We start from the raw sequence: 13120 nt of genomic DNA on the forward strand, positions 1-13120 counted from the left end.
CAGCACATAAACCAAAAATCAAAGAGGCATTGACATTTATCCTACTGACCCTCATGTAACACAGCCAAATGGAGATTTAACCATCATGCAGGTAAAGGGATTCGTGAAGATGGTCCAACTACTCTACTCCACCTGGGTGGCTGCATTATCCAGCTCGGCCGTCTCCAGGATGAAAATAGCCTGGTAAATGCCAGAACTTTGCTTTGTTTTATGGCCTTAGGGTGAGCATATGTTTTATTTTGCACACTTTATTACTTGTTAAAGAGACACAGTCCTGAATACAAGTATGGGTTATATGCCAAACACTCGGTACTCTATAGACAGTCTGAAGTGATTAAAGTCTCATTCACCAGTTGTTCTGAAGTGCAATTGTCCTCAACTCAGAAAAAAAACAAAGAAACAGAACCTGCTAAGATCTACAACTTCCCTCCTACTCCAGATCAAAGGAAACTGCGAGGCAAAAAATAAATATTTGGAAATAAAATTCAAGAAAAGTCAAAATAGACCCAAATGAGATTAATGTTCTCCAATTTTTTTTTTCCAAGACCAAACTGTAACCCCCTGCTCAAATGAATGTACTGGCATATGTTAAGGATCTTTAAAGCTCAGAGTTAAATATGTTGAAAATATGAATACAAAGGATGACTTCCTATCTCTAAAATCTGTTCTTCCTGCTTCTAACATGACATATTGTGCAACTCTGATAAAAATATTTACAGAACAGAAATGCAGTGCTCTTAGATCAAACACAAGACAGTTACTGGTAAGTTAATAGTGTCATTCTTTGGGGAACCTTAGAATTTCATGAAGGGCCAAAATGAACTTAATAGCTGGAATCTGATAGCTACCTTCTTGGAGTCCTGAATAATGTGGAATCACAGAAAAAGGCTTAGTCATCTGAAAAGGCAACATACACATCGTGAGCACTTATAAACTCGGGATAACTAACCACTTTCCCGTGGGAAGCACAACTTGACAGGACTCCAACTTTTATAACCTGGTCTAAGGGCTCAGAGTACCCCATAAAGATGACACAGACGTCCTGATGCGCAGCACATTAAGCCCTAATGAAACAGCACAGTCCGTGTTTAACAACTCAGGCCTCCATTCGGCAATGGTTTAAATATAAGCATAATAAAGCAGATTAAAAAGAAAGAAGCTGTAATTACTTTTTGAAGAACTCAATCTCTTGTCCTATTATTGCTCTCTCTGTGAGCCTCAAAGTCTGAATATAGGTAGTAAAAATTACATGAAGGGCTTACCAATCACGCCACATCCATTATTTTTAAAGATTTAAGCATAATCATTGATAAAAACAGGCAGGGAACATTTAAAACCTGAGGAACTAATATCCAGGTCAAGTCACGTAGCTCTGAGCTAGTGAGCATATCTGCATTATATCGTTTAGCTGATGTATCTTTTCTAGTTTTTCTTGGTAAAGAATTCACAGATCTTCTGATTTCAGGGCGGGGCACACACCTCAAGGTGGTGTGCGCATTTGATTTCCACAGACTCAGAAAAGACTATCCCGGTTTTATACTGGCCCTTTAAAGTGACTTCCATTATCCAGCTGAGGCTCTATCTACCATGCACTGCAAAGTGACACTGCTATTTGACATTATTTTTACAAATGTGTAATTCTTTGACTTCATTACTGCTAATAAAATTGTCACAGAGGTGGATACTGTCAGTACAAATATGTCTAAACTTCAATTAGTCCTGCAAATACATGTTAAGTTATCTGAACTTGGAACTAGAAATTTTAAAATTTGTTTAAATGATTTCTTCTTCCCAACTGTATATCTCATGTTTGCACGCAAATCAAATTATTTAAAACCAACCATGTCAAACCAAAATATAGATCAAAGCCACAGAGTTCTTAAGTCCTGTACTCTGTCTCCTGTTCCTTTTTTCTTGGCCTAAAATGTCATAAATCTATTATTAACCACCAACTGTCCTGAGTGTTAAAAAAAAAAAAAGCCAATTTAATTGAAAAAGATCAATGAATTGCTCATCTATTACTTCAATTAGCTTAAGTTACAGATTGATCTAAGTAATTCCTAGAATTGGATGATTACTGTCTGCAATAGTCTTACTTACCAACATCTTTTTTTATCAGAGCACACATGCCATTAATATACCCTAAATTTCTGATGAAAATGCATTGAAGAAATTCTACCATCAGCAGTTTATCACCCACAGCTCTTAGCCTCCACACAATTCAAGTGACAAGTCGAGAAGCCCTCAAACAGCATTTCAGCAACACAGACTTGTGGAAAAAGGGGGAGTTTCAGATGTGCTTTTATTCGATTTATGCATCCAGGGAAGCTGTTCAATATTTATCTCAGCATAAAAATATTAACAAGTTACTTATCTTCAGACATGTTTTTGCATCAACATCTGGTATATGTGCAAAGTATTCAGGATTAGCATTTGGCCTACAAGAATATTTGGTGTTCTCTTCCCAAATTGCAGAAAGTTAACTCTCTTTAGACCTGTTTCTGAATCCAGTTGTGTTTCTGAAATAATTGCCCCCTTTTCCCACAGATTGCTTTTTTTCTATGTTTAGTCATATTATTTCTCTTTTGAGGGAAAAAAAAAATAGATCTTAACAAGATTATCTTCCTGTATGTTCTTCCCTGCCACTTTCTGTCTCCTTTACTCTGGGCTTCTGCAAGGATTTAGCAGATAGCAAAATCGAGGATCAGCTGTTTTATTTCTAGTTCTGTTAGTTCAAACTCAGATAGCTCACACATCTGTTTTATTTCTAAGATCACTGCCCAGGAAAAGCGTCCAGCTCATTCTACCCAAACATAAACTTTACTATAAATAACTGAGAACCTAACAAATAACCATTTGGGGGAAATGGAAGTGTGTTTAAAAATCCGAATTCTTCCAAACTATAGGCCTTAGTAATCTTCCTTTTAGAGCCTTCCTGACAGCCCAGATCAGCTTCCCTCAGAAGTCGTCCCCAGAGTGAACAAACTGAAACTCCAGCCGGAAATCCAGGTATTAACATCATATTACTTGCTAATTATAAAACGCCATTTCACATACTGACATTATTCACTTCTAGCCCTTTTATCTAAAACACATTTTACAATCATAGTTTGACAGCAGAGTGTACCTGACATAAGGCAGTGGAATGATCTTTAATGAGACGGCAGTTCAAAGCATGTAGCTTTCATGCATAATAGCTATGTTGACTTAATTTGCTGCTCCACGGAAATAATTCTATTTGTGGAAATTCACAAAGTAAGATGGAATTTTTAAGAGAGCTTTACAAGATGAAATTGGCTTTTCAAGAGTTCTTTATATCTCCCTTAAAATGATAAGATTGCCATTGTGACCTTTTCAAAGGACTTGGAAATTTCTCTTCTGATTCTTCTTCTAAGGATTGCAAATATGTTCACTACCTCTTATTTATAACCCCCCTTGCCTGCCTGGCTTGATTGACACTAAGTCAATAGACAGGTCTGGATCAAATGCACTGTAGCTATGGAGTTGATAAAAACGTTTGATAATTCAAAAATTTAGGAAGCCAATTAAGTGTGATGTGATTTCATTAGTTCTCTGATACTTCTTCTAATCACCCCGAAAGAAGGTTAATATTAAACCTAATATGCTTTGAAATCTGGCTTAATAACACAATAAAAATCTACACACTATAATAAAACCTAATTTAGTTTTCTCAAGTTGACTTGGCTATGCTTAAAATAAAATAAGTACATTTCTTTAGAGTCTGTTCTGCAGTTCATTCTACTTGAAATGGCTTTTTTTTTTATTGTACATATGCCATAACCAAGAGACAGAAGAGTAGATCAAAAAGGTATGCAACGTTTACTAAAAGTAGATATCTAAATTACTACTAAATGCTTTCATAAATTATTATTTTCCTTACCTGCAAAAGGAATGCTTTACTGGCCCATATCAAGGACATTCCGGTGTCCCTAAGTACTTACAATCACTTTGACTTCTTTTTCATCAATGTCATTTTATTTCCAAATTTTCACTTGCAATTATGTTGCCTTTTCAGTAATTTATCTCTGTATCCGTCAACATGACCTAAATCTAGTCCAATTTGATGTTGGGCTGAATACAAAATCAAATTCTAATCCAAGACACAGGAAAAACCCTCACTGAAGGAAAGACTATACAAAGACTATAGCAAAAGACAATCAATCTAAAACTAGAACAAAGTATGAGTCACTACCATGTAGACCCATAAAAATTAGTACCATTTTTTAGAAGACTGAAAAAAAATCAAATTAACCATGAAATATAGACAGGTCTAGATCAAATGCACTGTAGCTATTGAGTTGATAAAAATAACTGATATTTTAAAAAACGTAGGAGGTCACATCCAAAGCCTAGCTGTTCCATGAAAAGACTTTTCCCAACATCATAGAAATATTGGGATTAATTTCCATGATGAGAGGCTAAAGATAACCCTCACTACACATTTGGATGACAGAGCCAATAAAGCATGCTCGTCTTTTCTGCTGGATCTAGCCAGCTACAACCCCTTGGGTATTGGGAGCGTAACTTTTACATGCATGTAAGAATTCACATTTCATTAGTAATAACTTTTTGTGTACAAAGAGATCACGAGACAAAGCACAAACCTGCACATCATAAGTCCCATTTAGTAAAACAGGCCTTGAAGAGTTGATGTCCTGCAGCACACCAGAAAGCATGGAGCGGTTGACCTTCTGGAAGTCTTTGGAATGGCTGAACTGCACCATGTTATGAAGGGCTAAGATCTTGCTGTCCAGCTCAGCATCCTGCCTGGTGCGGTTATGCAGTCCTAAGTGATACTTTCGGAAGTGCTTAATCAGATCTGTGGGGTCGTTGCCATAGTAACCATATCCACAGATATTGCATTTAAAGTCCTGAAGCTCTGGAGACAGAGGTGCCGGGTCTGGGTTGTCATTTACCAATAAATCAGTTTTGGATTTATTCAGTCTCACACCCCCATCTGAAGGCACTTGTGGGTTTTTGGAGGCCACTGCAACTGGGCTCGAGCCTTGACAATTGGCTTGACCACTCTGCGCTTGCCCTGTTTCCTCGGCAGCCTTTGGTGACATCTTAGGGTCTTCCTTCGTCTCCAAGGAGTCCCCAGATGGGGTGCAGGCCATATCTTGAGGGTCATCTGCCTCTGCTCTTTGAGGAGACTTCAAGGGCTCACCGACTCCCCCAGCAGCTGGAGATGAGAAAGCCAACATATTTCTATCTGTCACCTCATCATGTGGGTAGGAGGGAAGGTTTCCTCCCTTACTGGGGCTTTCATAATTGAAGCCAGGCTTCTCACTCAGGACTGAGCTTGTTAAGTCCTTCTTACTGCTGGAAGATGGGTCTTGAACATGCAAGCTCTGTTCCTCCTTATTATTTAGTTCTGCAGCATCACTCTGCTCCGTATTTTCTGACATCTGATCTGCAGAAAATGCTTTGTTCTTTGCTGATACCTTGCTTTCTGTACCTATAGGCTCCAGGGTCTGGCCCTCGCCTTCACTAGCAACGTTTCTCAGAGGGGGGTTCTTTTTCCGGACCATATCTGTAAAAACATAAGGAAAAAGGAGATACAGGGTTATTTGAAGGTTGCAGACATGTAATCTAATCTAGAACATTTTACTTATTCTATTCCAGGCTTGTTGAAGTGCATAATAAAAAACTTCCTCAAGGGGAAAAAAAAACACACGACAACCCTAAGTTTTAAAAATAGCAAAAAATTGAGACTAAAGCCACCAATTAACATTTAGAAAATTTTTGTTGTGGAGTAGCTCATTTATTTTAAAATGGTTTTATGGATACTAAAGGATTAGTTATTACTAGCTCTATCCTTCCTATCAGTTATCATTTCCTGCCAATTATAATTTTGCTCAATTTCTTTCTTCAGTTATACTCGGTGATATATATATATATATATATACATATGCTTGCATACTTATACATGCTATATATTATGTAGAATGTGTATACGTATTATGTTTATAGACTATAGATGCATGTTTATGTTTATAGAATATATATTACATGTTTATTTTTGTATGTGTATATAAACAACGTAAATTGGAACTCGATACTGTTACACACTGTGCAACTGAGATATAAATATAGTTTCCACCAAAATATCATCATAGTCAAAATATAGAAATAGCCTGCTGTAAATGAAGTGAAAACTGCCCCAGTACTTTCAGCAATGAAGGATAAGAAATGTTTCGCCTCTGCCTGCTGTTAAATTCCTTGAAGCCCCCTTTGGGGCGGAGTGGGGGGGGGTTGCCTGAAGTTAGGAAGAGGCCCTGGTATGCATCAGAGTGGCCAGGTTGGGTTTTACTAGAACTCTCTCCAGAATGATGGGGAACCTAACTAAGCCCCAGGATTCCAAGCACAGACTGATAGAAATAGTACCAATTCCACCATCAGGAACACACTGGATATCGACTAAAGTAAAATCTTAAATTAAACCACATGACCTTGTCATTTTATAGCTCAAAATGGCAAAATAATAGCAATTCCCTACAGTTCAACTTCACATGCTAGTTCAGCTGTGCCTTTCAAGCTGGTGGCATCAGTGAGCAGGGTCAAAATAAGAACATGGTGACAAATTCCTCTACTGGAGTCTAATGAATTGGAACTCTAAGGGTGTAAGGAATAAGAAACAATTTGTGTTGTGTCAATAAAAGAATACAGCAACAAAGGCTCATTGAGGATCGAGGTTCCTGGTCTGTGTTCCTTAACCTCCTCTCCCCTGGCTGAAAACCGATGAGTACTGGGTGAGGTTGTCACCCCAAATGTCCCGTGGGAAAATCCCACCGATGACAAACTAATAAAATAAGCCTTCTGGTCTAGTCGACTCTGCCACAAGGACAGATTTAACAGTTAGTTGCACCATGACTACCCAAAACGTCCTGAGCAAATCCAGATTCATAACATGTCTTAGTCATTTTCATCTATAACGTGTCACAAGTGCTGAGGGAACCACACTGGCTTGGTATATCTGGGTGTGCCTTTGCTTCTGAAAAGCTGCTCAAGCAAAATTTTTATCATAGGAATCACTAAGCCAAGATAATGTACTAGTTAGAGTATAAGAAGTCATTTATAAGGTCAAAATCCACTCTATTGAATAATGTCAAAAGCAGTTAACCGGCCCAGCTGGCCTGGCTAAGTGGCTGAGTGTCCACGTAGGAACCATGAGGTCACGGTTCGATGCCAGGTCAGGGCACATGCCCAGATTTCGGGCTCAATCCCCAGTAGGGGGCGTGAAGGAGGCAGCCGATCTATGATTCTCTCTCATTATTGATGTTTCTCTCTCTCTCCCTCTTTCTTCTTCTCTCTGTAATCAATAAAATATATTTAAAGAAAATAGTGTAACTGTACTTAAGAAGTACATTGCTCTTCTTTTATACACAAATAGTGCTAGTCACCAAGTAGCCACAGAATTTCGTTCTTGGAACAGCAGCAGCAGCAACAACAAGCATTTATAGGATGAAGGGCTGAGGTCGGCAGTCAAGGGCAAGAGGCAGTGAACACCTGCCAGGTTTCTGAGGGGCGGGGCAGCGAAGGGAACGTGGTTTTCACCTTTGGTGGCATTACCACTGGGCCCTAAACTGGAACACTGGTTAACTAGTTTGCTTTTTAAGGTTTGCTTGCTAAGTGTCTTATTTGTGGATGTCAAAGTTTGAGGAGACATGTAGTTTTCTGTGTGGGAAGTGGTAGAAGTTGGGAACTTGTACCAACACATGGAAGACTTGAGGGCCATTTTACTGGTAGTAAAGGAAAGGACAACTAATTAATAAGAGGGAAGCTTAAGAAATCAGTAATCATTTAAATCACAAGAGTTTGAGTAGGAAAAATATACCTTTTTAACTTAGTTTACACACTAAAACATTCTAAATTATGCAGCATCGGCCTTCCCTACATGTAACAATGTGGTGATTTGGCATAGCCATCGTCTGCCTTTCCCTCTAGAACTTCCTGTGTGTTTTTTCCATTGCACATGATGCCTTTAGTAATACTGCAATTTAATTTTTGCTTGGACAAATACTGAAAAGCCACATCATTTAAATTTTGATACTTCTCCCTTAAGATAAATAAAATCTAGCAAGGATGCACCAAAGTGAAATTAATAAGGTTACACAAAAAAGATAAAAATCTAACTGAAAGGCAGGATTCATGAAGAAATGAGGATAAAATATTCCAATTCATTAAGAGTCTCCTTCCACTAGATTAAGAGAAAATTAAGAAAATATAGTAATGTCAAGGTAATTAAGACAAGGCAGCAGCATTTTACATAGCAAGGGAAAGAAGATAAAGTACTTAAAGTGAATATATATATAAATATGTTTATATTGAACAAAGTAACTTGTTTTTCAGAACAACAAAAACAGTGGATCGTGCTCATTTATTGTGATTGTGAAGAAAAGTAAGGGTCATAGTTTAAATACTTCTCAACCAGCATCTACAGTGACTGAGGGAAAATGTGATTTAATTAAATTATCATTCTTTCAAATTTCAGCTCCTTCCTCTACCCAAAAACAGACCTTTAGAACCCATATGACTCACTGATTCCTTATGTTGAATAGAGCTCTTAATAATATATATCACAAAGAATGTTAACTGCTAAAACTTCAAAGAAGTCTCAGAAAGGTCATTTTGGTTTTATTTTTTGTAGTGGGGGAAAGGGGCCTGATCTTTTTAGTTGGGTTTAAAAGAAAATATCCTGGTTAATTTAGTTGACTACACTTTGAAGTAGCTATAGAAAAAAAATATAATTTTCTACTGGAATTATATCACCATAATTTTTCAGAATGACATATTATGTAAATATAAGCACATTTGCAATACTTCTAAGTGGAAGAAACTCCCCTAACAAATCATAAGTTAGATGCCGAAGGACTATAGCCACCCTCCAGTTATTATCTTTAAGACAAATAACAGATTGCACGATGTTTCACTGTGTGCCAAGAACTTTTCCAGTTAACATTTTCACTTGAAAAAATAGATCACATACTTGTAAAGTCATACCCAGCACTGACTTCATAAGGCATGTGGCTTTAGAATGCTTTCTACAAGTATTAATCCTATTAGTCAACTAGCAGGAGGCTAACGCAACTGTCTGAGAAGACGCTGGGAAGACACAGAAGACATTTTGAGAGCTGATCTGTACATCTGCAAAACAAAGCAAAACAAAAATATTTTCCTTCCTAAGTGATGTAAACACACTTCAACGTATCACACAGAAAATACATTCCCATGCCAGCGCCGCAGGCTGCTTGAAAGACACCTGATAAAAAGCACAAGCAAATCTTGAGCAAGATCATCTCCAGCCCCATGGGCTTTCATCAAGTGGCAGGAGAAGCAGGAACACGACATGAAAGGGAATGGAAGTCATTTTCACAGCAGCCCGGGATGTTGATGAAATCATGGAACCTCTAGAACCCTCTGAACTCTAAGCATCATAATACTTACCTACGTTAGGGCAGGGATAAAAGACCTTAATTAGTAAACATGGAGGGGCATGCTTCTAGAAGAGATACCAAGTGCATTGCTGGGACTGCACAGTCACGGCTGAGGATAGGTGGCACCCATGGCCAGTCCCTTGCAGACTCATTGTACCCAGTACATATGCCAGGCGGCTGAGGGAAAAGCCAGTGCAATGCCATCAGCAATTCTGCTTCAGACCCACGTAAGCCTGACCAAGAGGTACAGAAACATTGAGCGCTGTGACGTGTGTTCTCTCTCTAGCTATTTACAGTAGTCTTCTATTTTCCCTCTGGCTACAGTAAGCTTACCAAGTCGTGATTGAACCAGCTTGAAAGCCCCGTTATACCATCATTTTTATCAGAATAAATTAGAGAGGCAGATATTTTATTAATGGTCTTCATATAAATTAATCAGCTGTACCATAAATATAAATATATACACTTATGTAAGTAAATATATACATATACATATATGTATATAAAATCACATCGAATTTGGTAACCCCATTTTAAACGTGTTTTTATTCTGCTAGACTGACTCTAAAAAGAAATTAAAAATACCAGTTGCAGTAGGCCCTCTATAAACGACCTTCTAGCTCAGTGATGGTGAACCTATGGCACACGTGTCAGAGGTGACAGGGGAACTCATTTTTTTGGTTGATTTTTCTTTGTTAAATGGCATTTAAATACATAAAATAAATATCAAAAATATAAGTCTTTGTTTTACTATGGTTGCAAATATCCAAAAATGTCTATATGTGACACGGCACCAGAGTTAAGTTAGGGTTTTTCAAAATGCTGACACGCCGAGCTCAAAAGGTTCGCCATCACTGGTTTACATAATGGGGCTAAAAGGGACTCGGATAAAGAGGAGTTGAAGAACGTAATGAGAGCTACAAGGGTGCTAATTTCAGTACTTTATATATATATTTATATATATAAATAATTGATTTCAAAGAGAAAGGAAGAGGGAGAGAGAGACAGAAACATCACTGATGAGAATCACTGATTGGCTGCCTCCTACACTCGCCACACTGGGAATAGAGCCTGCAACCCAGGCATATGCCCCTGGTTCATGAGTCGATGCTGAACCACTGAGCAACACTGGCCAGGTACTAATTTCAGTCCTTTATGGAATATGAGATAACAAAACCGACCTGGGGGCCCAGGGGCAGTGAGCATTCCCACATTTATATCACTACCCACTGACACAAACACATGAATGCCCCTTTGGAGGCTGGTATACCTGAATGCATATTATGTGCCAAGATATTTAAACAGGTTAAAATATATTTAGCTTCTCAAAAAATGCTTCTTTTGTATTAATTTTCATTACTGAGATGTAAGACATTCCAGTTGCAAAAATCTAAATCCCTACTCTTAATTATTTCCTTCTAAATTAAAACTTAAATCTAAAAGCTTTCTCTGCATTTTTTAATACAAGAGTTTATTCTTTAAAAAAACAATAGGATCCTGTACTATTTCTATGCTACAGTATCATTTAGACAGGTTTATGTGGAGGAAATAATCAGCATTACAGCTTAAAATATAATTATGGTAACTACTTTATCTCTCTGATTACAATGTAAGAATAAAATCCTTTTTCTGTAGAAGACTGTGACTCATGTTCTCAGAATGGCACCTTCAGAGCAAAGGAATCTGAGTTTTCTATTATTACCAAGATGTTGTGAATTAACCATTAACGAACTTACTTTTATTTCACACACACACACACACACACACACACACACACACACTTGTGAAATACACGTGCTCCAAAAAATCTTGCAATAGATAATCAAATGAATTATTTAACCAAAAAAAAAATCAACTTTCACAGAAATTAAAAAAAAAAAAAGAACGGAGCTCATACATACATCCAATGCAGGAGAGAACTAGGATGTATTTCCATTAGATGAGAAACTCCTTGAAGGTAAAAACTATAAATTCTATGTTCTTAGTAGCATCTTGGTCCTAAACAAAGTAAAGAATCAAACCTAAGGAGGAAGAATGGTACAGCAGTTATGCGTCCAGTTTCTGAATCTGATTCAAATCATTGTTGATGTGACCAGGCCTCTTCCCTTTGCTTGAGCCTCTATTTTTATCCCTATAACAAGGGAATTACAATAAATTATTTTTAAATTGCGCCCTGCCTCTAAGGCTCGATAATGGTTCTGATGAATGGCTTAGGCACTTCAGAAAAACCTTTCTAATATTTTCCCTTTGAAAACCTTTATCCAATATCCTTAAAAGACTTTACATATTAAACCATCAACAACTAAGGGCAGCAGAAATCCCACTGATGTCTACCATTCACTCAGTTAGATATTGCCTCTAACATTCATTCATTCACTCGAATAAATGTATATCCAGCATCAGCTATGTGCCAAACACATTCAGGGAGAGGACTTTAATTGTATTAGTCATCATTAATTTGAGACAGATATTTTTAAAAAGCAAAGAAAAGAACTACAAGAAACCCCTCTTTCTCAAAGAAGATTCAAACGTTAGAGTATCTTTTCAAATATCATCTCAAATACATATATCCTGAACAAGGCTAAAAAGTGAGGGGAGCAAGCCAGGGTGTAAGGTGACCTCAGTCTCAAATCCTGTTGAGTATGATTTGTATTACAAGTAGCAGTTCTTATCATCATAGTATATAATACCACATGACATTTTCCTATTGTTTTTCCATACAATAAAACTATCAACTGTTTGAAATCAAAGCTGAGTACAAAGGAGACATGATAGTCTTCTCCTTAATATATCTCTCTTCCATGCCTGTTTATATCAACCGCCTTGGAGCTCTGAGTTATTAGATACACATATCATGAAGCTTTTATTTAAAAAATAAAAGAAGCGGGGGGAGGGGGGGAGAACAGCAAGTTGTTTCTTTTGATCAAAAGTCTCCCACAAGGAATTTAAAGAATTAAACAAGTGATAGCAAAATAAAAGGAAGGTCAAATATGGGGCCTATAGCAAACTAGATAGTTTCCATATGAACAACATATAAAGTTCAGTTTTTCAAGAACATATGTGTTTGCTCATTGGTTTAGGGGAAAAAAAAATTGAATGCTGTCTACTCCATATATACAGATCAAAATCAGATTGCTTAAGTGAACTATAAAATGCAAGAGAACATTGTTTATCCAATTCACAAACCCAAGAATTGCTGAGGGAGTTTAAATGTTTTCCATTTCTTCAGATTCTAAGGCAATACTGCACTGGTAGATGGCTTTTCATGTAAACGGCTCCAAACTTCATACACTCAATGTCTGATCCTGTTCCTTGCTATCCATGTCTATTTCATTTGCCCTCTGAATTGATTGATCCTGAATCTTTAAAGGTATTTTTGGACATCTTAAATCCTGTTGAGATTTAAATGTCATCACCTTCAAACAACTCCCATCAAATAAATCTCTTATTAATTCACATCAAATTAATCCAAAATGATCCCTTCTATTAACATATGCTCCAGAGCACAAAGCCTATTAATAGTCATCTGGACACTACAACTAAACCAAGCCTCTCCGAGATAAAATGCACACTATTTAGATATCCTATTTCAAAGAGTTTCGATGCTGGCCCAAACACATTTTATTAGGCTCTTATTTCATCATGCTATGTTCTCTATATTT

General features: G+C 37.3%; 1 protein-coding gene across 1 annotated transcript in view; it reads right to left on the reverse strand.

Moving 5' to 3' along the window:
* TRPS1 (transcriptional repressor GATA binding 1) overlaps window positions 1-5552 on the reverse strand; it is a gene marked incomplete at its 5' end in the record, with an annotated part of 184514 nt that extends 178962 nt beyond the window's left edge. The window contains one exon of the mRNA XM_081111452.1: window positions 4626-5552. Within this exon, the coding sequence (XP_080967578.1) occupies window positions 4626-5552 (927 nt within the window). The remainder of the gene's footprint in view (window positions 1-4625) is intronic.
* Between the last annotated feature and the right edge of the window lie 7568 nt (window positions 5553-13120).

The sequence above is a fragment of the Myotis nattereri genome (genome assembly GCF_964212035.1).
Source record: "Myotis nattereri genome assembly, chromosome: 17".
NCBI lineage: Eukaryota > Metazoa > Chordata > Mammalia > Chiroptera > Vespertilionidae > Myotis > Myotis nattereri.